The 26,414-nt window shown below is 40.8% G+C and overlaps 1 protein-coding gene across 2 annotated transcripts in view; it reads right to left on the reverse strand.

The window, feature by feature from the left end:
- Positions 1-26,414, reverse strand: part of ADCY1 (adenylate cyclase 1) — a 757,558-nt gene that overhangs the window by 178,297 nt on the left and 552,847 nt on the right. For both annotated transcript variants that reach the window (XM_075921702.1, XM_075921701.1), the window contains one exon: positions 9,570-9,719. In XM_075921702.1, the coding sequence (XP_075777817.1) occupies positions 9,570-9,716 (147 nt within the window). In that variant the 5' untranslated portion in view covers positions 9,717-9,719. The remainder of the gene's footprint in view (positions 1-9,569; positions 9,720-26,414) is intronic.

Raw genomic sequence — 26,414 nt, forward strand, 5'->3', positions numbered from 1 at the left:
AGACATTAGCTTAAATGAGACCTGCGCCTGGGAACTAGAGTTCATGTATTATATTTTATAGGCTTTAAAATCTGTTTACTTGGCATAGCTCTGAGACCTTGTGCCAGATAATGGTTGAAAGCTGATTTTTTGTTTAAATGTCAGTGTGCTATTGGGGTGGAATTAAACAGCAAATGTAATGTTAAAGTGCCTAACATGACAGGAGTTATGAGTAATGTTCTTTTATGAATTTCTTGGGTTTTCTGTATTTTTAATATGATAAAAGATTGTTACAATTATTTTATAATTTGTAAAAAAAATTATAGTGCAAGTACAATTACAGTGCAATTAAATGCTTTGATAATAGAGTTTACAGATTGATACAAGATGTCTCGAGTGTTGCTTTTGTTTTGTTCTATGCTTCTGGATACCAGTGCTATATGAAAACCCCACCTTTTGCTATGGGACTCTTTCAGCTAATTTAGACATTTCTCTACCTACCAATGGATCCCTAGTGATCACATTATATTGTAAAATGAATATGGATATTAATTCAATCACATGCACCTTCCATAGTGAGTTGCATTGGTGAGCAAAGTGGGGTAGGATACCAAACCTGCAGAGGGAGGGAGGGTCAACTTAAGGCCCTACTTCCACAAACACTTATGCTCATGCTTATCTTTACTATCATGAGTAACCTTGGGATTTACTACTCATGGTACTTAGACTTAAACATGTGCATAAGTGTTTGCAGGTGTGGGGCCTAACTGATTACAATGGAAATCTGTATAATTGCCACTGTCCTGACCAGCAACCTTCCCCCACATCCACACACACCTTCCTCTACCTTGCAAAATGGGAGGGAGACAAGGAGTAGGATGCAATGTGGGGGAGAGGCAGCCAACAGGCTGCTTGAGATGGAAATAAGATAAGTGTGTGAATGGTCCACTGGAATGGAGAATGGGGATGTTCAAATCTTTGGTGCTTACTATGGTTGGCTAGAGACTTTTTTTCCTCTGAAAGCCTCGGTTAGCACATCAGTTTACAATGCAGGTTCTCTTTGCCAAATGGACAATGATAAAACCCAACTCAAAATAAAAGGGACAGATTTTTCAGAAAACCACAGGCTACAACTAAAACTTCAGTGACAGCCTACAATTGTGAACATCATTATTTTGTTCCCTTCATGATGCCAAGGAAGAGTATTCTGTTTTCATGATGCAGAGATTTTTACAGCTAGAAGGGACTATTAGGATTAACTGTTCTGACTTTCTGCATAAAATTGATCATAGAAATTCACCCAACATCAAATGCATAATTAATAGTGGATTTAGCCTCACAGTATCCCCTTCAGACATGGAGAGTGTTGCATTTTTTTGAAGGGAGGAGATCACAATATTTACATTCAGCTTCTTGCTATGGAAAGGATAGTATTGCTGCTGAGATTTATGAATAACAGGAGCAGCATGATTTTCCCAAGAGGCTGATCACAGTTATTCTCTTATGTGCTTAGTCTTTCTTGACCCAGAGCCTTGGATTCAGTGGTTGTTTTTAAACCTTAGCCTTCCATCTGGCAGCATAATGAAAGCATGCTGCCATACCAATGAGATAATTTATCTGACTTAATGGCATGCAGCAAAAAAGTTGTAAATGGGAAATTATTATTTTTTTAAATCACCCTGCTTCAAATATTTTCTTGCCTGCTCCTAACACAGGGGATGCTGACTTTCTGAGCATGTGGTGTACAAAAAAAGAGAAATCTTAGCTTTCCCTGTTATAAACAGATTTACCAAAATTATCATGTGTGTCTGCTACTGCAGATGTAGTATCAGGAGGAAATCTCACAGAGAAGGAAATCCACAAAGGAGGAAATGTCCCTTACAGATAGACACAGCTGCAGTCTCAGTTTTCACAAAGTGACCATTTTAAATCTGAAAAGTCGTGTGTGTTCAAAAGTCAATAGGAAGGGGGGTTATTTTGCTGTTTCATTAATGACATACATAGAAACATCAGGGAAAACGTTTTAACGTTTTTGTTTCAAATTCGTAATGTAAAAAAGCTACAGTATTTGGGTCAGGGCATTTGGATTAAAAGTATTAATACTTTTTTTTACATTTAATATTTGTAATTCACCAAATGAAGGTACTAGGATAATTATATGTGGCAAAGTACTTCACTAATATCATTGTATTCCCGCCTCTACACTTTTTAACTGACCTAAAGTTCTGAGTGGGACTAAATTGCTTGATGATGAGGTCTCAGGGTGTTATCAACTGGAAACTTGGGCAGCATTTGGCCATAATAGCTTTATAACAGTATTGTAGCTTATAATTAGGTCTGGGTTGGGTTGGGGGGGGCGGAGAGGGATTTGGGGTTCCCCCTCCCATTTTAGAGGAGTTTTTACTTCATTTAAAAGCAAGAGCAGAGGTCACAACAGTTGTTTGAAGGTACTATTCATTAGAAAACTATTGCTTTTCACCACTGTATACTGTATTGCATAAAGTAACTTCCGGAAATGTATTAAAGTGAACAATGTAAGATGCTCAGTGTACTGAAGTACATGCATATTTTATTAGTCAAATATTTATTACACAACTTACTTTAAAAGCAGAACAACTACCTTTATTTTGTCTGTAGTTTTTGAGGAGTTTGTTTTGCTTATTTACAAATAGATATGAAAGACACCTATCAAATAACTAGGGTGGGGCAGAACAAATGGTACTTTGGCTTGAGAACCCAAAAGCAGATTTTTAAAAGACACAAACAAGAGTTAGGCATCTAAGTCCTGCTGAATTTCATTGTGACTTGGGGGTCTAAATGCCAGACACTGAAAACTCTCCTCCCTTTTCATATGGGTTTAATCTTTGTAAAATCATAACCAAAGCAAAGGGTGATCTGAATGAAGGTCACATTTTATCCAAACTTCCAAAGTGGAATCAGGTGTCCATATATGTGTTATTTAAATACATATACACATGCACAAAAATACTCACATGGTACATCTATCTAAGGTTATACAAGGAGTATGGGGAATGAACAGACATTACCTGAAATATTGATACTTAAGCTAAATGATGACTTAAGTAGCATCACTGAAACATGGTGGGATACATCTAACAATTGGAATATTGGTATAGAGAGCTTTTTCAGGAAGGACAGGATGAACAAAGGGAAGAGACATTATATTATACAGCAAGAACATATATATTTCATGTATATACTAAGGTCCATAAGAAGATGAGAGAATGACCAGCTGAAAGTCTCTGGGTAAATATAAAAGGAGGAAATAAGGGTGGTATCATGGTAGGGGATCTATTATAAACCACAGAATCAGTGGGAGGCATTTTTAGAACAATTTGTAAGCAGTTAGAGGCTAACTGGGTTGTAAGAAATAGCCACCATGAGTTTGCTGAGAGCAAATACTATCAAACCAACCTCATTTCCTTCTTTGACAAGGTTACTGGCCTAGAAGAGAGAGGGAAGCAGTAGATTTATATACCTTGATTCTAGTAAGGCCCTTGACACTGTTCCTCATGACAATCTCATAAGTAAACTAGGAATATGTGATCTAGGTGAAATTATTGTAAGGTGGGTCAACTGGTTGAAAGGTTGTACTCAAAGAGTAGTTATCAAGGGACCTCTGTCAAACTGGGAAGCTGTGCCTAGTGGAGTCTCTCAAGTTTCAGCTCTGGGTCCGGTGCTATTCAATATGTGCATTAATAATTTGGATAATGCAGTGGAGAGCATGTTCATAAAACCTGCAGATGGTCCCAAACCCAGAGGTATTGCTAGCACTTTGAACAATAGTATTGGACTTTGAAAAAAAATGAAGAATTGGTCTGAAATCAACTAGATGAAAACAAACATAAACAGGAGCAAAGTACTTCACTTAGGATATGTCTAGACTACATGCCTCTGACGACAGAGGCATGTAGATTAGACTACCCGGCATAGGAAAATGAAGCGGCAATTTAAATAATCGCCGCTTCATTTAAATTTACATGGCTGCCGCACTGAGATGATCAGCTGTTTGTCGGCTCAATGCGGTAGTCTGGACGTTCCGCGATCGACATCAAAGGCATTTGTCTGCCTCCCAGGGATGCCTCGTGGGAGGTTGACAAATGCCTTTGATGTCTACTGCGGAACATCCAGACTACCGCGCTGAGCCGACAAACAGCTGATTGTCTCAGCGCAGCAGCCATGTAAATTTAAATGAAGCGGCGATTATTTAAATCGCCGCTTCATTTTCCTATGTCGGGTAGTCTAATCTACATGCCTCTGTCGCCAGAGGCATGTTGTCTAAATGTACCCTTAGGTAATAACAATCAAATGCACAGCTATAAAATGAAGAATAACTGGCTAGATAGCAGTACTGCTGAAAAAGATCTAGGGATTATAATGGACCACATGTTGAATAAGAGTCAATGAAGTGATAGATTTACAAAAAGGTGATTATCATTCTGAGCTGTTTAAACAAGACTGTTGAATGTGAGAGATGAGAGGTAATTTGCCCCTCTACTCAGCATTGGTAACATCTGAGCTGAATGCTGTGTCCAATTCTGGAATCATGCTTTAGGAAAGATGTGGACAAATTGGAGAGTTCAGAGAAGAACAACAAAAATGACAACAGGTTTTGAAATATCTAACTGATGAGTAGGGCCTTACCAATTTCGCAGCCACAAAAAAACACAATTATGGACTATGAAATAAGTCCTCCTGATCTCCTTATAGTGTTCGAATCACCCCAGCCAGGGGGCACCTCACTCTAGCTGGGCTGGGGAGGGACAGAACTGCACAGACACTCTTGATAAGAGCTCAAACATGCCTTCAGCTCTGGGAACTTCCTGCAACTGCAGGAGCGCCATGGGTGCTGCCTTCAGGGTTTAGCTCTGAACACAGCATAGAAATGAGCCTGGCAATTCTGTAAGCCCTCCATAATAGGTTTGCAACCCTCGCTCCTTCACAATCCCCATTTGTGGCAATCCCAGACATGATATCAAATCTTCAAATATAATAAGGACTGTTATAGAGATGTTGGCAGTCAGTGGTTCTCCATGCCCATTGAAAGGAGGAGAAGAAGTAATGGCCTTAATCTGCAGCAAGAGAGATTTATGCTAGACATTAGGAAACTATAAGAGTAGTTAAGCAATGGAATAGGCTGTCAAAGGAGGTTATAGAATATTCCTCAACAGTGGACATTTTTCAGAATGGGTTGGGCAAAAAACAGTTAGGGATGGTGGATGTGTACTTGATCCTGCCTCAGTACAGTGGCTGGACTAGATGACTCTTGAGGACGCTTCTAGCCCTAAATGTCTGTACCTATGGTCCCTGTTATGGGCTGTGTTTCAAACAGAAAGGGCCAGTGACAGGGTCGGGAGAAGATCTGATTTTTCAGAATCTCACCAGAGTGAGTTTTGTTTCATAAAATTAAAACTAGGACAAAGGAGCAGCTTGGATCTAACTACCCCCCACATTGTTCAAAGAAAAGACTTCATTTTGGGCAAATCTCTTAAGTATACCATGGTACATTTTCCTTTACAGTAAGTGTATGCCATAAGTAGTCCTGATTCAGTACGGTACTTAAGTGTGTGTCCTTTCAAACAGATGAGCAGCTTCACAGACTAGAATGGAACAACTCACAGGCTCAGAGTTATATGTGTATTCCTCTGGATCAGAGCTGTATAATCATGAGTTCAGCCTGTGTACCAAATCCTCAGTTGGCATATGGTGCCATATTTCCACAGAAGGCAAAGAAACGACATCAGTTTACACAAGCTCAGGATATAGCCCTACGTATCCTCCAATGATAATGAGGTCATACCACAACAAAGACCTGATCTACAGTTCACTGAAGTCAATAGAAACACAGACTGACTTTGGAGGGATTGACTTTGGAGGGATCTGAATCAAGCAATAAGTGTAGTCCCTTTATTAAAGGTGTTTCTGGCTTTTTCTAGGAGGATCCTGTGTGCAGCAATCTAGCCCTAGAGACTACAACTCTCATGAGCGCTTGAGGAAACCAGGAAGGGAAGGCATGCGGAGAGAGGGTCTCAGAGTCTGGGATTCTCCATTTTTGGGGGGGCACAGAGGAGCCAGGCTGCTTTGGAGGAGCCTTATCCAGTCCAGGAGCTGTTATGTTGCAGCAACATCCTGGATCTGAGAGCCTTTGGGACTTGGATCTAGCAGGCTGCTTCTGGGGCAGCTGATTTCCCTAGAGGAGAGAGAGTCTGGCTGTGCCTGTGGCTCAAAAGGACTACACAACAATCAGCACACAAAAAGAGGCTGTAAGTAAATGGGCTCTTTGGGAAAGTGCTGCCTGGGTTTAGACTAACTCTGGGTCCAAAGAGAGGCAGAGTGTCCAACCCAGGGAACCAGAACTGCTGGCATTTGGTGGAGCCTGCTTCAGTGGCAGAGGGAGTTTGGAGCTGGCTGCACAGCTTGGACTAGCACACCCACAATCTACAGAGAACCTCCACTCCAGCTACAGATCTTCAAGCGCACTCACGCAAGCAAGTGTCTGGGACTCTGAGTCCAGAGGAGTGCACACTCTGGGGTGGGATAAATGGTGGCAGTGCAAATGCCAGCTAGATAAGTTCCTATTACTTCTTGTTAATTGATTTTATTCACTGTTAATCTGTTAAACCCTGTTTCTTTAAGTTAAGTAAAGGTGTGTTCATTCTAATGTAATCAATGAGATGTATATTATTTATAATTTGTAATTGTTGTTCTGGAGCTAAATCCAAATTATTGCTGGAATAATTGTATTCCTGGAGGCTCCCAAGGAACACCGTTAAGTGTGTACAGGGCCAACCATGTGGAGGCATCGCCACTGTATATTCTTTATGAACAAGGGAACGCTGCGAGGAGGTAGATAAGGAATCCCCAACTAAACAACATCACCACTGGGGTACTCAGGATCTCCTTTTAGGTTAAAACCATCAGGTGACCAGACACACCTGTGAGTGTGACCTGCTCCGAGTAACCGAGGATATGTCTACACTACAAAGTTAATTCGAACTAACAGCCATTAGTTCAAATTAAATTTCATAGGCGCTACACATGCAAACCACTACTTCGAACTTAATTCAAACTAGCGGAGCACTTAATTCGAACTAAGTAAACCTCATTCTATGAGGACTAACACCTAGTATGAATTAAGTAGTTCAAATTAAGGGCTGTGTAGCCACTTAATTAAAACTACTTGGAGGCTAGCCCTTCCCAGCTTGCTCTGGTGGCCACTCTGGGCCAACCCAGGGAAACTCTTCTGCCCCCCACCCGGCCCCGGAGCCCTTAAAGGGCCACGGGCTGGCTACAGTGCCCGTGCCACGTGCAAGCCTGCCAGCACCCAGCCAGCAGACCCTGCACCTGGCACGGCATGAGCCAGCCACCCCCTGCCACCCAGCCCTCCGCCTCTTCCCAGGACCAGGCTGCCGGCTCCCAAGAGGCTGCCCGGGGCTGCAAGAGGTGGGTGCCTGCCTGGTCTAGTGCGGAGATCGTGGACTTCATCCAGGTTTGGGGGGGAGGCCTCCAACATCTACAATCTCTGCACTAGGCACAGGAGAGTGGCCATCTAGGGCAGGATAGCTGCCAGCCTGGCCACCAAAGGCCACATGCGAACCCAGGAGCAGGTTTGCATGAAAATCAAGTTGGTTCAGTGAGACCCCCCAACCCTGAGCCCTGAGCTTAGAACATAAGAACATAACAATTGCCGTACTGGGTCAGACCGAAGGTCCATCTAGCCCAGTAGCCAGTCTGCCGACAGCGGCCAACACCAGCTACCCTGGAGGAGATGGATCAAAGACAATGACCAAGCCATTTGTCTCATGCTATCAATCTCTAGCATTCCACAAACAGAGGCCAGGGACACCATTCCTACCCCCTGGATAATATCACTTCATGGACCCAACCTCCATGACTTTATCTCACTTCTCTTTAAACTCTGTTATAGTTCTAGCCTTCACAGCCTCCTGTGGCAAGGAGTTCCACAGGTTCACTATTTGCTTTGTGAAGAACAACTTTCTTTTATTCGTTTGAAGCCTGCTACCCATTCATTTCCATTTGGTGCCCTCCAGTCCTTATATTATGGGAACTAATGAAGAACTTTTCTTTATGCACTCTCTCCACACCACTCATGATTTTATAGACCTCTATCATATCCCCCCTTAGTCTCCTCTTTTCTAAGCTGAAAAGTCCCAGTCTCTTTAGCCTCTCTTCATATGGGACCTGTTCCAAACCCCTAATCATTTTAGTTTCCTGAACCCTTTCCCCCTCCCTTATCCCACCCTCTCTCTTCCCCTCTCCCACCTCCTTTTCCCAGTATCCCCAGAGGTTAATCCCCCCTCCCAGTTTTGTTAAATAAAGAGAGTTTCTATTTTTGAAAACACATGTCCTTTATCTTTTACATCAGGAAGGGGGGCTAGTGAGGGGTAAATGGAAGGAGGTGAGGGAGGAATGGGGCACAAGCCCCTGATGGGAGGACTGGGGTGGCTCTGCAGGCTCTTCAGGGTGAAAGCTCTCCTGCAGGGCCTCCTGGATCTTGACAGCCCCCTGATTGACCCTCCCGGATGGCAGCCTGCAGCAAGTGCAGCTGGACTGATGGCTGAGTGCTGTGATGTGCCGAGTGCAGACACTCAGGGCACTCCAAAACAGTACTGCTTTGCTGTTCCTTATCGAGGTAGACAAGCAAGCGGGGAACCCTGAGAACTGTCTGTCCGGGGTGGGGGTCAGGTCCCTTTAAGCACAGCCCTCGGCTAGCCTGAGGCAGCAGCTCCATATTCTAAATCCTAACCTGATGCCCTGCCAGCACTGGTTCCTGCCAGCCTTAGCTTCGGTTCAGGGTCCACTCAATGTGGACATGCTAGTTCAAATTAGCAAAACACTAATTCAAATTAGTTTTTAGGTCTAGATGCACTAGTTCAAATTAGCTTAGTTCAAATTAACTAATTCGAATTAAGTTAGTTTGAATTAGTGCTGTAGTGTAGACATACCCCCAGGGAGGAAAAAAGGGGTTATGTAAGTAATTATGAGTTTTTCTGAGCAGTGTTTTTCTTTATCAAACCTTCTTTCTGTGTCAATGGCAAAGGCTGACCATTATAGTTTTAAGTAAAATATACTAAAAACAGTATTATTTTTGAATGAGTGGAGGAATGGATTGCAGTCCAAACTGTTTGGCTGCAACACTGGAGTATATTCTCCCCATAAAGAGTGTTTTATCATAACTTTCAGTAATATTAATGAGAAGTGTAGACATATTCCTAGGAAAGAGAGATTTTTTTACAGGATGTATGACATCTACCTTATATTTCACATGCAAATAAAAATATGATTTTTATATTGCATAAATTGTTACCTTTTCCCTCAGCCTAGACATTTTTCATTTTGGTGTGTGGGTGCTAATGGTAACTATGTGGCTATCCCTGCATACTGTATTTTTGTAGCAGATCAGGAGTAAAACGCAAAACAGAGAAACTCCCCTATCAATGAAGTAGTTAAAGACCTTTCTTCATGAATCATTCTCTCAGCCTACAGTGCATGTATCTATAATGATAACAAAGAATGATGAACTAAAGCAAGAGAGCTTTTAAACTGACCTGTTTTTCATTTTCATCCTCCAGCCGTAGCCTGTCCTCTATGCAGTTCCTGGCCTGAAGAAATGCCTTTCTCTGAGACCTTTCCGTCAAAATCCTCACAAAGAGCCCATATAAGTTTACACTGACAAAAAGGATAGCATTGGCCATGAGCTGTAAGAGGAGAAGAGAAAAAAATATTTTAATGTACAGATTTTTTCACATTGAATGAACAAGTCATTATTTAAAAAATACTGCCTATAGACTACAATAGTGAAACACTTTCCTGTCTTACAACAGTGAAGAAGCAACATTACCATCTGTCATGCGTCTAGGCAGACATATCAATTTACAACTTTTAATTTGCTAAAGTTAACTTCTCTTAAGATGACCTGTGACTTCTTATTTTTGTTCATCAATGGGTCTTTAATTATGTCATTAGCCAATCTGTCTACGTATCAATATGGCCCTCACAACCATCACTATATGAATCAGTAATAGACTTTAGCCTCACAACATACCTGTGAGATAAGCAAGTATTTTACAGATGGGTAAGTGAGGTACAAAGATATTAACTGAATTGCTCACAGTCACACAGAAAATCTGTGACTGAGCCAAGAATTTAACCCAGTTACCCTAAATCTCTTTTCAGTATTCCATCCACTAGGTTATCCAGTCTTTATCTGTGCTATTACCAATCATAGTATATGTTTTTGAACATCTACACAAGAAATTACTGACACAATGATCCTGTAGAGCACTGAGTGCCTCCCTATACCCCATTGACTTTAGCAGTAGTTGAGAGGACACAATGGGTACGTCTACACTACATGGCTCCGTCGACAGAGCCATGTAGATTTGTTTATTGGGCAAAGGGAAATGAAACGGCGATTTAAATAATCGTGGCTTCATTTAAATTTACATGGCTGCCGCGCTGAGCCGACAAACAGATGATCAGCTGTTTGTCGGCTCAGTGCGCTAGTCTGGACGCTCCCCTGCCGACATCAAAGCCCTTTGTCAGCAACCCCAGTAAACCTCATCCCATGAGGAATAACAGGGCTGCCAACAAAGGGCTTTGATGTCGGCAGGGGAGCGTCCAGACTAGCGTGCTGAGCTGACAAACAGCTGATTAGCTGTTTGTCAGCTCAGCGCGGCAGCCATGTAAATTTAAATGAAGCGGCGATTATTTAAATCGCCACTTCATTTCCCTTTGCCTACAACCCTCATCTACATGGCTCCGTCGATGGAGCCATGTAGTCTAGACACAGACAATATGTTGTAGGAGGTATTAAGCAGGAGAAATTCCATAACAGAATACTGAAGTCAGTTGGAAATGGACTAGCTAGAGAGAATACAAATTTAACAATGACAACTGTTCTTTTTACATAGGAAAGAAGGAAACAACAATGTGTGTTAAACCCAAACAAGGTCCTATTGTGTAAGGTACCACCTTAGATTCATCCCATTGGGTCTTGAGCTAAATTAAGAAGGGAGGCTCTGCTCCAGCACTTAAGCAGATCAGTAACTTTAAGGATATGAGAAACTTAAAGATGAATTGCAAAACACCACCACAACAGTCTGTGCCCTGCACGGTGCCAGTTTTGTTTACAGGAGACTGTTCATTTCCTCCTCTTGCTTTCAAATATTAAGTTCTGGACTGCTTTCTCTTTCCAAAATGACCCTAAGATCAGAACTAAAGTGCAGCTCTTGCAGCACCTTCTTGAGAGAGGAAGGAGTGAAGCTGAGTCTTCGTTGTTTTCAATACACAGGCCCAAGATTCTCCACAGCATTGGGTGAGAAAACATATGGCCTATATGCTTCCATTTTCACATCTATAAAATGGTGATAAACATATTTACTTCTGATCACAAGGATGAGTTACCACTAGTACAGCACTCTGAAGATGAAAAGTTCAATGTGAATGTTATTATTTAAAGTTATAGAGGGCATAATGAGAGGTCTACAATTCTTGTCTCCATTTATCTTGTAATAGAAAGCTGTTTGTGGTATTATCAAATTTCAGCACAAATAAAAGCCATTGAAAAAGGAGATGTACAAGAGAAACTTAAGTAGAGCCTGATTCTTAGAGGCATAAATGGTACCACGATCACTGAATGTCTGCATTTTATCATACAATAGTCACAACCATTAGATCATGTGGTGTAAAACCAGTGTGTTGTAAAGCTGATTTGTGCAGGTTCAGTGACTGAAAAACACCATGGATGTCTAGCAGTCAAGTCTGATGGCAGATGTCAAAGACCACTGAATGAACAATCCGAACAACTATAGACAATGCAAATTACATGACTTTGCTCAGAAGTGGTTCTAGCAAAAAGACTGTGTTATCAAATGGTGTCAAGACCTAATATTCTTCTTTGATATTGACATGACAGTGACATGGGAGTTGGATAATTGTTTTCAGATGGAATAAGAAAAAAGTGAATTCAATTTCTTGGCCTTCCATCAGAAGCAGTAAAAGAGCATATATTTTAACAATCTGCAAGCTATTCTGGGGCTATCATCATGATTTCACTCAAACTCTGGTGGTCATCTGAACCCTGAGAAACCAGTAGGTTAGTCTTTGCTATCACACAGCCACTTTCAAACGCAGCAGGGTACGTCATTTTTTTGACAAAGTTTGAACAGTTCAAGATAAAACAGAGGCTTAGCTGTCAGCATTGGCCTGCAGGGAATCAGGAAAAGCTGTAAAGCAAGTAAAAGTAACAGAATTAAGAATATAAGAAAAAAGAAAGTGGGCTAAATTGTCTCCTGGGGTAGGAATCTTGCCATCCCCTTTCAAATGCCATATATTTCTTTCACTTTTTTTTATGTATGCCATTTTGTGGTCCTCATATACATACACAATTGACATATGACCCAGGAAAGGGTAGTGAGTTTTTTAAAATAAAGGCCAATAAGGAAATGGCTTTCACCAACTAGATGGACTCAAGCAAAGGCCAAGATTAAAAATTACTAGTGAATTTATGTGTCTGAATTTCTAGATGCCCAACCTGAGACACCTTAAAGAAGTCTAATTTTCAAAAAGTGCCAAGGAAGCTCTTTGAAAATGCAATGCTTTTAAAAGGATGACTTGGGTTCGGTACCCAGAAATGAAAGCATCTAAAAAAATCATTAATGATGTTCAAAAACCTTTGTTAAAACCATATTCATTACATGGTAAGAATTTTCTGTGGGAAAGGACAGTCTTTCTGTTATGTGTATGTACAGTGCCTAGCACAACAGACTCCTAGTCCATGACTGTGTCTCCTACCCACTACAGTAATTCAAATAAATACGTAATAATAATACTCAGAATATATGCCACTGGTTACACTAGAAGGTAGCGATAAAAAAGCTGGCATTTTCTAAGAAATCACCATCTTCCAGTTGCTTAAAACGCTTTTTTATTTATTTAATGGAAAAAGAAATTACAAGGAAGTGTTTTTGTTTTGCATGTTTCCTTAATACAGTAGAACCTCAGAGTTATGAACACCAGAGTTATGAACTGACCAGTAAACCACACTGACCAATTTCAAACTGGAATTATGCAATCAGGCAGTAGCAGGAAAAAAAAAAAGCTAATGCCATACAGTATTGTGTTGAATGTAAACTAGTGAAATAAAGGGAAAGCAGCATTTTTCATCTACACAGCAAAATTTCAAAGCTGAATTAAGTCAATGTTCAGGGGTAAACGTTTGAAAGAATAACCATAATATTTTGTTCAGAGTTATGACATTTCAGAGTAGTGAACAAACTCCATTCCCAAGGTGTTCCTAACTCTGGGGTTCTAATATAAATAACTGATGCCGTTCATAAACAGGCTAGCCACTAGTTAGTGAAACAAGGTCATCAGTAAATTATTACCTGAAAACCATTTTCTGTTTTTGATTGGAAAAAAACTTTTGAGGTTTCACCACCAGCCCTTCCCACTGGACTATGATCTGGTGCATAATATAAATCTGAGAAATCACAAATAATAAAACAGTTTCTTGCTTAGTCAAAGGGTCTCCTATGTAATGGCTCTACTAGGGAAGTATCCTAAAATACACAGCTGGAATAAACTAAAAGTAAATGAGGGATGTAAATTACTGTGGAACAATCTTTAACGAGAGCCCGAAATTGAATGGGATTTTGTTCTCTGAATGAGAAAGTCAAGGTTATGATCTCGTGTGGAATAGAAGACTGCTTTCAATGGGAGTTGCAGATGCTTGGCATTCTCTGGAGGAGGCCATAATTGCAAATATCAGTTACTTGGGATTCACTCCCACAGTGGCACAGCTGTTCATGAACTGCCACATTGTCCTGTGGGAGGTGAGGATGCAGCAGAATGGAACAGAGAGGGGTTGCTGTCAGCAATTTCAGTAGAAAGCCAAGATCTGCAGAAAATGCTGGTCCCGTTCTTGTGGGGTTTTAAGCATCTGTGACCAACTGAAAGAGAATAAAAACTAGTAATCAGAGATACTGAGTGTAAGAACTATTTTTCTAGTTCTTTTCATTAACTTGCTGTGTGACCAGTGAGCAAATAGCTTATCCTTTCTCTGCCTCAGTTACAATGTCTTTAAAACTGAAACAGTAATGCTTACTCACTTTTGTAAAATACTTTGAGACGTATGGATGAAAGATTTTTTTGTATTATGTACGATACATTTTCCAAAACAACTCCAGTATCCATGAAAGAGCAGCAGGCTACATAGAACAGTGATAATAACAGTCTTATTTACATGAGTTTTAGGCCTGTTCTACACTTAAAATGTAGGTTGATATTGTTATGAAGCTCAGGGATGCAAATAATCCACAACCCTGAAAGGCTCAGCCATTTCAATTTAGCCCCTTATGTTTATACAACTAGGTTGGCAGAGGAATGCTTTAATCATCTTTGCTACTGTCACTAGTGGAATGAGTGTTCTTACACTGATGGATAAATCCATTCTATCTGTGTAGGTTTTGTCTACAGCAGGGCTATCAACATGCAGCCTACGGGCTGCATGCGGCCCGTGACCTATATGTTTCTGGCCTGTAATGTGGTTTGGGTTTACGTGGGGCTCAACACGCAGCCCTTATGTGGGATCCTTTGAACATGGACTCCACTGAGAGCACGTTCCACAGTGGCGAGGCATCTCCCAGGTGGGCTGAGCATTGAAAGATGCAAGCGGACGGGCTGGCTGGAACAGACAGGTACAGGGTGTTGGCATTTCTAGCCCCCAGGGAGGAGATGCTGGGGCACTGTGGGACGTTCTGGGTGCTTAGCCAGAGAGGTGCTGACTGGCTCATATCAGCCGCATTTGGGTCTGGCGCCATGGCTTATGGCTTAATCTTTGTATTCATGCCCGTCAGTGTGAAAGAAGCTATTTGCATATATATTTCCAGGTAGATGCAACCATATTTAAGTTGTGGCCCTTGGCATATGATGTGAGTATCACTGTTCCCCCCGGGGCTTCCAAAGTTGAGTAGCCCTGTACACGGTTATGCTGTAGGGATGCTGGTATGGTCTCTGTATTGAAAACACAGCCTTAACATTAACACAATGTCATTAAATCTTTGTTGAAAAGTGAGACAAGTCTGCTTTTCTTGTGTGTGAGAAATAGAGAGGTTGTAAATAATCAAAAAGCGAATGAACAAGGTTCTATCAGAGTTTAAAACAAGAATGTCAGATTTTTTTTTCTTCTGTGCGATATATTAACACTAGAGCTTGTCACTTATTTTCAGTACATGACAGCACAGAAGAGACTTTCAAGGTGCCGTCAATTCTAATATTTCCAGATGCACGATTGCCTCTTGATCCTGATGTGGCTTTGTTAGGTCTAGTAATTCACTTAATCAACTCATTTTACAGCCTTTTGAGAACACTTAATTACTACATCTGCTACCTCCTTGTGCTGAAGTGTCATCACACAGGAGCAGAGTGCTGACAATGTTCCTTTAGTTCATAACGCTCCCCAAACAGTGCTCCCTGGTACCCGCAAAGTAAAGTCAGCCAAACAGATGATCTCCAAATGTAACATTTATTCCAAATTTTTATAAAGCCTTCCCTTATTCTTGCTGTTTTATTTTTCAATTAGATTTTGCCAGTTATTCAACACATCTTGTACTTTTGTCCTGATCACTCTTTCTACTCCCTTTGCAGATTCAAGAGGAAAGTAAATGGTAGTAATGTGGCCTAATAAGAGTCTAGACATTGTGGATATATCAACCACTATGCTGGTGACAGTGGGCAAGATACAGTGTTTATGTGCCATATTTTTAGAAAGGGCACACGCACAATTCATGATCTGCACATATAAATCAAGGATTTGCACATACACTCACTTCTACATACATGTGTATTTGACACCTCATGAGTATGGTTTTAAAAATATACGTCTCAATATTGTATATAATCCTGGAAATGTAGATGAAAGATGTACTTTAAGAACAAAGATTATTGTTGAATACCATCAAGTTCTATATCTTAATGCCACTAAAGCCAAACAATGTCTATGGGGAAGAGAGCTTTCAGCAATGCACTTAATGGCTGTGTCTACACTGGCACCTTTTTCCAGAAATGCTTAAAACAGAACAGTTTTCCGTTATAAGTACTTCCGGAAAAAGAGCATCTACATTGGCAGGATGCTTTTCCGGAAAAGCCATTTTCGCGATCGGGGCTTTTTTCCGGAAAAGACTACTGTGCTGTCTACACTGGCCACAGTTTTCCGGAAAAAGGACTTTTGCCCGAGCAGGAGCAGCGTAGTTTTTCCAGAAAAGCAGCTGATTTCTTACAATAAATTGTCACTGCTTTTCCGGAAATTCAAGGGGCCAGTGTAGACAGCTCACAGCTTATTCCGGAAAAGCGGCTGCTTTTCTGGAATAAGTGGCCCAGTGTAGACACAGCCAATGGCTACGTCTACACTGGCCCCTTTTCCGGAAGGGGCATGTAAATTTCAGCAGTCGTCGTAGGGAAATCCGCGGGGGATTTAAATATCCCCCGCGGCATTTAAATAAAAATGTCCGCCGCTTTTTTCCGGCTTTTAAAAAAGCCGGAAAAGAGCGTCTAGACTGGCCCCGATCCTCCGGAAAAAGTGCCCTTTTCCGGAGGCTCTTATTCTTTCTTCAAAGTAAGAATAAGAGCCTCCGGAAAAGGGCACTTTTTCCGGAGGATCGGGGCCAGTCTAGACGCTCTTTTCCGGCTTTTTTAAAAGCCGGAAAAAAGCGGCGGACATTTTTATTTAAATGCCGCGGGGGATATTTAAATCCCCCGCGGATTTCCCTACGATGACTGCTGAAATTTACATGCCCCTTCCGGAAAAGGGGCCAGTGTAGACGTAGCCAATATGTTTACTTCTTTCTCTTTTATACAAGGCATACAATACAGGGAGATTAAATATATTTCTATTTTCATTAGAACTTCCTGGGATTTCATTGAAAAAATAGCCAACACTGTCTTCACTGTTTTTGTGTTAGCAACTGAAAACTGCTTTTTCAGGTTTGAACTAAAAAATGTAGACATTATGGTTTTTAGTTTTTCAGGAAAACATTCCCAAAATGTCAGTGAAAATGAATAAAAAACATGTTTCCCAACTAGCTATAATATATAAGTATCTAAACATTTGGCCTCATTTTTAAAAGTGAGGTCCACCCACTAAGCACTAAGTGCTCAACAAGCTTCTTATTTAGGTGCTTAAATATAGATTTATGAGATTAACGTGAGGTTTCTGATTTTGAATGTTTTGGCCATTGTAACTATTTACAATTCTAAATACAATTTAGTACTGAGCTGTTACAGCCCTTTTCTGTATTACATTTTCCAAACATGTTTTCTTTAAACATACATATGTTCATGGAAAGCAAATTTCAGGCTACAGCCAAAGTTCACTTAATCACGAAGGAAAATCTGTTTCATAGCAAAATGAAATGTATGTCAAAAGGAAACATAGTTTTAAAGTTTCAATCATCCAATCAAAATCATCCATCCAAAAATACCACGTGTCTTAGGTGACTAACCTACATTCTAATATTAAAACCTATGCTGTTGCTCAAATACAGAATTGTGCAGATGAAATATAGGAAGGAATAATCACAACAAATGTTTTGCAAGCAACTCATAGGCTGAATCTTGTTCAGTCATAAAGATTCAACCTGCAAATAGTACACTGCAGAACCTGTTTGTTATGATAGTTGGCTGAACTCTACTGAGAATGCTAGAAACTGGTGCCAAGTACAGCAGTAGGTTGCAAAGTCCCATCTATCAAAAACAAAGCCTTATTTTTTCCCCGTTTCAAGTCAATTTCTTATCCATCTCAATACGCTCTAGGTTTCATCCATGGGATTTTGAACTTCTATTATTGGAATTAGTGTTCTTGTTCTCATATCGGCATTTACTCAGTCATACTGAAGTGAAATGCCAACCATTTTGTGATCACAGAGATGCTCATGAGACAATCACCCAATATGCTGATCATATCACTGAGGAAATTTACCTGCCCTCTGGGGCACCCCATCACCCTGTCCTGCTGGGATGCTCTGATATCCCCTAGTAAAGGGAAAGGGGTAGGGTAACAACCTTCTTGCAGAGTGACGCAGATGCTGATAAAACTTAAAAAACAGCAAATAGTCCTACAGCACCTTAGAGACTAATAAAAATGTAGCTGGTATCATGAGCTTTCATGGGCTCATCTCCTTTAAAAAAATATACAGGGACTACAATAGATGAAAGACAATATTTGAAGGAAAGTCAAATGATAAAATCCTGCTAGTGATGTAAAATCTAGTTTAATTGGCTAACCAGTTAAACACTTTCCAAAGAATGTGCAATGTAAATAATGTCAGGAGAAGGATGGGTAAAACCAAGCATCCCTGCTGAGGTACTTGTGCAGGATTGTGTAGGAAGTTTGTGGAATATTCAGGAATTGAATTCATATCCTTAATCTTTCTAATTTACCTACAAATGATTATAGACATTTTTTACAGATTGGGAAATCAATGTACCAAAAGGTTAAACAGTGGCAGATTTGCAAATAGAATGCAGAAATCTTGACTCAGTACCCTGCTTTAACCACAACACAACACTCCTTTCCAACTTGTCCAGCATGTACTTTATAATTAAAAAGTGATTTCTTGTTAACCAGGCTATGTCAAGCAGAGATTTTAAAAACACCCATCTGGCTCCACATTTATTTTAGGCTTTAAAAAGATCACCAAATATGGGCCAAAAATATACAGAGGCCTTGTAATAACTCACCTGCAAATTAAATTGAGTGACTAAACTGTACTTTCCGCAAAAGCACCTGATCCCTTTCCAACCGAATGAGGGCAGTTTTGGTGGGGAAAAAAGACAGAGGAAGGGAAAACACTATCACTCTGACTGACTGCATATTGGTAAGTGACAGCATGGCTGCATTAGGATTAAACTGGTCTCAGACAGTTTCTTCCTCCCTCAAACAGATTGCTTAAACCTGACAAATGTTCTCTCTCTCTCTCTCTCTTTTTTCCCCATGCAGATATCAGAAGCAGTCAGAGAATGATGTTACGTTTGGTCAAATGTCCTCAAAAGATGAAAGTGTTTGCCTTGAGGAAGCTATCTCGAACATTGATTTTCATGTTCTATTACACTGAGCCAGTTTACTTTTTTCCTATTGTGCTTTATGACTTCCAAGAGCTGTCTCTGCAGATAATAAGATTTTCACTTTGCAGGGTCATTTAAGGTATGGCATCTTCTGTCAGCACTAGCACTTGACAGCTTTAATACTGACAAACTGGTTGGACAGTAATTTACACAGGGAGAATAGAGCAGGTCACTTTTAAGTCATTTTCTGTATTTTTCTATTCAACTTTTCAAACCATTTTTCAAAGAGAACACATTTATATACTGTATATTAGCATACAGGTATGCAAATACTATGATGATGACAGTCAAATAGGCACATAGATAAGAGGCCATACTTTTTGTTTTTAATTTTTGGTGGGGCAAGTGGAAATGTTTAGAGTTTCTTTTACTTGAGATATCTAGCAGAAAAACAAATGGAAATACTTCCTTTGAGGGTTAGATTCTTCATAGAAATCATAGGACTGCAAAAAACTAAACATTAAAGGTTTCACATATCTTGGGTGAAGCCAGAAGAGTTAATGGACATTTGCCAGAAATGAATTTGACTGTAATCTAATCTCCATATAGTACTAATAAAAAGGTCTTGGTGTACTAACAAATGTGAGCCCTGATTTGGTAAATGGGGCTATGTGTATAGAATCACAATCTGACCCGGCAGATGCAAGTGCTAGATCAGAGCCTTATTAACACGTCATTTAAATAAGCACGATGAATTTTAAAGAAATATTCCTTTCATGGGAATTTGCAATAATCAGGAAAGAATTAATTGATCTTCCTGTATTCTGTAGAGATTTTTGTTTTGTTTGTGTGTCACCATTTAGATATAAAGTTTATTCTGGAAAAACTGCATTACACCACCCGTCTCCAAACATTAAACAGATCATGAGTTGGGCTGCAAACATTCAGGATACTTACTTTAAAATTAACTGAAAAAAGAGTGGTCTTATAACACCTTAGGGCATGTCTACACTAGGAAATCATTTCAAAATAACTAAATATAAAAGAATAAGTCCCAAAATAACTATTTTGAAATAAGCTTATTCCCTGAGGAAAGCAGGAGTACAGATTTCAAAATAACCAACTCATTTTGAAATAACAGGGTTGGTAGTGTGGCTGCTCCACTTATTATTTTGAAATAAGGGGGGGGCGTTATTTTGAAATAACTCCCTTGTGTAGACCAGGGCATAGAGATTAACAAATTATATACATATAGTGTCATGAGCTTTCATGGTTACAACCCACTTCACGGAGTTGTCAGTCAGCTGTCTGTAGCTCATCCATACTCACTTGCTCTGTGGGGGGAGGGGCAGCAAGAAATAGCAGTACTGTCCTCCCTGAGTTGCAGTGCTGAAATCCAGGTATCACAATAGCTAAACTGTACTGCTTCCATATCCAGACTGCTGTAGTGCCTGAGCAATCCAACAGCCATGTTTTCCTTCTCCGAGGTTGAGTGATGGATGTGGAATGGGGGAGATATGTCTGAGTTGTGGGAGAGGAAGGCACCGAACTCAGAGTGAATGAGTGTTGCATTAAGTGGGAGGAATGGGCAAAGAAATAGCAAACAGAAGCAAAAAAAACCTCAAGGAGGAGAAAAAAAAAGGAGGAGGATGGCAATTAAAAGTAGAAGATGAAGAATTCAAGTAGGACTTGGAGGAGATGAATCTTAAATTAAAGGCACAGGCCACAAAGCATCTGAACTGAGAGAAAACAATGAAGGAGTGCAGAAGGATAGATGCTATTATCACCATCTTTCACTGTGACTTTACAGTTTTAATTTTTTAAGAAGAAGGTGTGGCCAGGAAGGAGTCTGGAGGAAATGTTGCTTGACTAAACATGGAGGAGTTACCCTCCTTTCTTCTCTCCTCTTCCTTCCCAGCTACCAAAAGCCTCCATTGTCTTGGTCTCTGACTCACATAGATGTTATCACAGCCTATTCCCTCCTACATACTGTGATAGGTGTCTTGGTTTTTCACTTGGAAAGTCTGGTCAAATTTGCTGAGCCTGAAGCAGTCAGAAAAGAGGAACTCAGGTAGTTAAGAGATACAGTGGTATTTTCATATATGACATATTACAAAAGATTGGAAACACAAGGATTGTGTAACCTGATTTAAAAAAAAACAAAAACCAAAAAAGAATGGAACTTAATTGAGGCATCAAGAATTATAAAGGCCATAAAACAAATTAGTCTCTACTTCTTATCATAGCCCATAACTAGAGAGCAAGAGGGCACTCAATGAAATTAATTCACATAGCACATGGCTTCATTCCCAGAGGAGGCAATTAATGGAGTCAGTTGCCATGACTCGACTGTAAAAAAGATATTGGAAAATTTTATAACTATTAACAACATTGTATTTATGAAATTAAGACAGGAAATCAAAGATGCTGTTTCAGTTCCTGGTTATGCCAAATTCAAGAAGCTATTCCCTGCACCCTCATGTACAGCACTACACTGGAAGCACTGATCATGGTTGCAAGCAGGATATTGGAATTATAGGTCGATTCTGTAGCTCTTATTCAGACCAAACTCCCACTGAAGTCAGTAGTCTTGAAAGCAAGAGAAATTTTGCCTCAATAAGGCCATATCTCCACTTACTGGAGGATCAACTCTGTTGATCAATCTTTTTGGGGTTTGATTTAGCAGTCCTAGTAAAGATCCACTAAATCAAATACCAAGGGCGCCCCTGTTGATCCTGGTATTCCTTGATGTCGCAAACACTAAGGGAAGTCCACGGGAGAACTCCCGCATTGGAGACAGCACTAAACTGGGATTAAGGTACGTTGACTCCAGCTACATTTTTAAAGAAGCTGAAGTTGCAAACCTTAAGCTGACTTTCTGGGTGTACTGTAGCCAGGGCCTAAGACCTACAGGATTTTATCCATGCTCTTTTCTAGTATAGCAAAGCCTATCACTATCTTTTTAAAAGAATCCACTAATTGGGGTGTCTCAAATTTCAGGCCATGATGCTATAGTTTGAGTCAAAGACTGGTGCCAAATCACTCACTGCAAATCCATTTGATCTGATAATAAAAAGGTTATGTAATAAATAAAGCAACACTGCACCATTCATTAATTAGCCTGGAGTTCACTGTAGGTACACGAGAATTACATTATGCAAAAAACAAGTCAAGGTCATCATTACTCCATGTGAAAGCCTTGATACCCATTGAAAGAAGGAATACATTAAGCAATTAACTCATTTGTCAATTTTTTTCCCAATCCTTTCAAAAATTTCTATGCCTACTTAACGATTTAAAAAATAACTCAGTAGTTCCTCAATCAGTATAGCATCATGATAACAACAACACTGGAAATTATGAGTCAATGCTACAGAAGATGATTGGATTATAGAAATGATATAGGTAGTCTCAAATTAAGGCTTCATAATAACTGAGGATATTGATGGACTAGACATATTTCATTCTAAACACAAGCTACAAAATATAATATCACAGAGAATTATATTTATCCCCTTTACCGTTCTCCTTCATAACGATTCTCATAATGGTTTTTATTTTTAAATACAAAGAGGGTGGTTTTTTTTTTTTCAAAATCTGTCATGTCATTTTGAAATCCTCACTTTCCCACTGGCAAAGTTCTATCCTATGAGGTTTTCCACAGTCCTCGGAGATGTTTGTGCTCTCAGCAATCATGAAAAAGTAATGCTGTTAGCCTTTCAGCATAATCAGTCCATCTCAAAAACTCATTTCATGAGTAGTCCTTACAAGTAGGCTCACTGGGCACAGCCTCATTACCATCAGAAGCAACACTACAGACTTGATCCAAAAGACAACAAAGTCAATTTGGAAGAGTCCCATTGATGTCATTAGAATATTGGATCAGGCCTTATGTCTTGTGGTGTCTGCAGGATCAGCTCCTACTGGAAATTCAAGGAGTCTCCATTAGAATAATTGATCTGCAATGAAATACCAATTCTCATAGACTCATAGACTCTAAGGGTGTGTCTAGACTACAGGGTTTTGTCAACAAAAGTGGACTTTTGTCGACAAAACTAAACCTGCGTCTACACTACCGCTGAGTTCTGTCGACATAACATCGACAGAACTCAGCAGTTTTGTCGATGCTGGTAAACCTCATTTTACGAGGAATAACGCCTTTTGTCGACAAAGTTCTGTCGACAGAAGGCATTATTGCATCTAAACTGTCCTTTGCATCTACACTGCCATGTCGATAAAGCAGCTTGCTTTGTCGACAGAACTGAATGTAGTCTAGACGCTCTTTGTCGACAGAAGTTTTGTCGGCAGTATTTGTCGACAAAACTTCTGTCGACAAAAGCCTGTAGTCTAGACGTACCCATAGACTTCAAGGTCAGAAGGGACCATTATGATCATCTAGTCTGACCCCCTGCACAGTTCAGGCCACAGAATCTCACCCACCCCTCCTAGAATAATCCTCTCACCTATATCTCAGATATTGAAGCCTTCAAATACTTTGAAGACCCCAAGATGCAGAGAATCCTCCAGCTGTGATCTGTATCCCATGCTACAGAGGAAGGCAAAAAACCACGTCAATGAGACTTTTGCCACTCAGCAAGGTGTGCACTAGAATTGACCCCTCACAGTCAATAATATCATTTTTTTCGCTTACAATAAGGCAGTGGTTCTCAGTCAAGGATACAGAAGAGGACTTCCAGGGGGTACATTGGAGGGAAACCAGCTAATGGAAGCTGCAAGGGCAGAGCTTGTGGGTGTGTGTATCAAGCAGAGACTTGCTGCCCCCTGCCCCCAAAAGCGGCATGCTGTGCAGTGACACACATGCTAGCTCCATCAGCCAGGTGATTTGAACAGTATATGGGGCTGCGGCAGCCAGGTAGCCTGCCTGAGGATCTTGGTGGGCTGCCAGCTGGGAGCTACCTATGGTAAGCACCTCCCATCCAGAGCCTGCACCTGGCACTCCCTCCTGTACCCCAACTCCTGGTCCCAGATTACAACCTCCTCATTTACCTAAACCCTCTGCTCTCACACCTGAATCCCTGAGAAAGGTCACAACCCCCTTTAGGGCTGACCTAGAACAACGTTTCCTCAACTCCCATCCCCTTTTACCCCTTCTCTACTTACGCTACATCGATGACATCTTTATGATCTGGACACATGGCCAGGAGACACTGGAGACATTCCACAGAGATTTCAACAACCTACACCCCACCATCAACCTCAGCCTGGACCATTCTACACGAGAGATCCATTTCCTGGACACCGCAGTACAAATCAACAATGGAATAATAGACACCATCCTCTACAGAAAACCCACTGACTCATACAGTTACCTACATGCTTTCAGCTCCCATCTAGCACACACCATACGATCCATCATCTATAGCCAAGCCCTTCGATACAACCGCATCTGTTCTAATCCCACTGACAGAGACCAGAAACTTCAGGATCTCTACCAAGCATTTATAAACCTCAACTACCCACCCGGAGAAATAAAAAAGCAAATTGAAAGATCCAGACAAATACCTAGAAACCATCTATTTCAAGACAGACCTAAGAAAACCAACAATAGAACACCACTTGTCATCACCTACAGCCCCCCAACTTAAACCTGTCCAACACATTATCAATAAACTACAGCCTGTACTGGAACAGGATACTAAACTCTAAGAGGCTCTGGGAGACAGACCCATAGTCTCCTATAGACAACCACCTAACCTCAAGATGATTCTTACCAACAACCACAGGACATACCACACTAATACCAACCCTGGTACCTTCCCTTGCAACAAATCCCGTTGCCAGCTTTGTCCACATATTCACTCTGCTGATACCATTATTGGACCTAACCAAGTGAGTTATAAGATCAAGAATACATATTCCTGCGCGTCCAGAAATATAATTTATGCTATCATGTGCCGAAAGTGTCCGTCTGCTATATACATTGGACAAATGTCTCAGACACTTCGCCAAAGGATCAATGCCCACAAAACAGATATTAGACAGGATCACAAAGAAAAAACAGTTTCTTGCCATTTCAACCAGAAAGGATACTGTCTCAACGACTTAATTAACTGAATCCTGCTTCAGAAGCCTTTTAAATCTGCACTTGAAAGGGAATCCTCTGAACTGTCATTCATGCTAAAATTCGACACTCTATGCGTGGGTCTCAACAAAGACTCTAGCTATCTTACCCATTACAAAGATAGCTTCCCCAATTATCACCTCTAATACCATTAGCTCACAGACATTTACCCCCCCCCCCCCCGCATTCCCCTTCTGTTCTGAAATTTGATTTGTCCTTTTCATATGTGTTCTTTTTTTTTTAATTGTATCCTTTGGTATATATGGTTGTGACTATTTTCTTCCACTATTTGGTCTGAGGAAGTGGGTCTGGCCCACAAAAGCTCAGCATCTAATAAACCATCTTGTTAGTCTTTAAAGTGCTACATAGTCCTGTATTTTGTTTCAACAACCCCCTCCTGTATCCAAACTCCCTCCCTGATCCTGACCCTCCTCCTGCACCCCTGCCCCAGGTCAGAATGCCCTACTGAACCCAGACTCCCTTCCAGATTCCACACTCCTCCTACACTCCTATCTCCTACCCAGAGCTCCCTCCTGTACCCAAACTTTGTCCCAGACCCTGTTCCCCCTCTATCAATATCATAGAAAAGTATGACTCCTGACCACTTACCTCATCAAATATTATTGCCCACTCCTGCACAAATGAGAGTAACATTTGTCCCCTTGTTTTCAACCTCCACATCCAAACAATTTTCAAAACAATATTTGTTTGTACTTATATAGTACCTTTCACCTGATGATATCAAAGTGCTATACAAGTAAGATTATGCACTTTTACCAATATTATAAATGGAAAAAGAAAGAGGCTTGTCCAAGACACAAAACTAATAATTGACAGAATTGGGCATAGAAGAGGACTCCTGACACAGTTTCCACTAACTACTTCACAGATAGTTTCTGAAACTGATCCTTGACATCCTCCACTGAAACTTAAGGATGTTAAGTATCAGGTAATTGACTAATCAAATAGTCTATGCATTTTTGCATCAATGCTTCGATTAGTCGTTAGGGCGCCTCTGCCTTTGAAATGTAGCAACAGCCTTAGGGCTGTTGCTACACTTCAAAGGTGAACGCACTGAAGCCCAGGGTCAACTGAAGCCCAGAGTCAGCTGGGGACTCCACTGCTGACTCTAGGCTTCGTGCTGCCAGGATCCTCGTAGCATTTCAAAGTGGCAGTGCCGCACAGAGCCCGGGGTCAGCTGGGGAGTCTACAGCTGACCCCGGGCTACACGCGGTGCTGCTGCTTTGAA

The sequence above is a fragment of the Pelodiscus sinensis genome, chromosome 2 (genome assembly GCF_049634645.1).
Source record: "Pelodiscus sinensis isolate JC-2024 chromosome 2, ASM4963464v1, whole genome shotgun sequence".
NCBI lineage: Eukaryota > Metazoa > Chordata > Testudines > Trionychidae > Pelodiscus > Pelodiscus sinensis.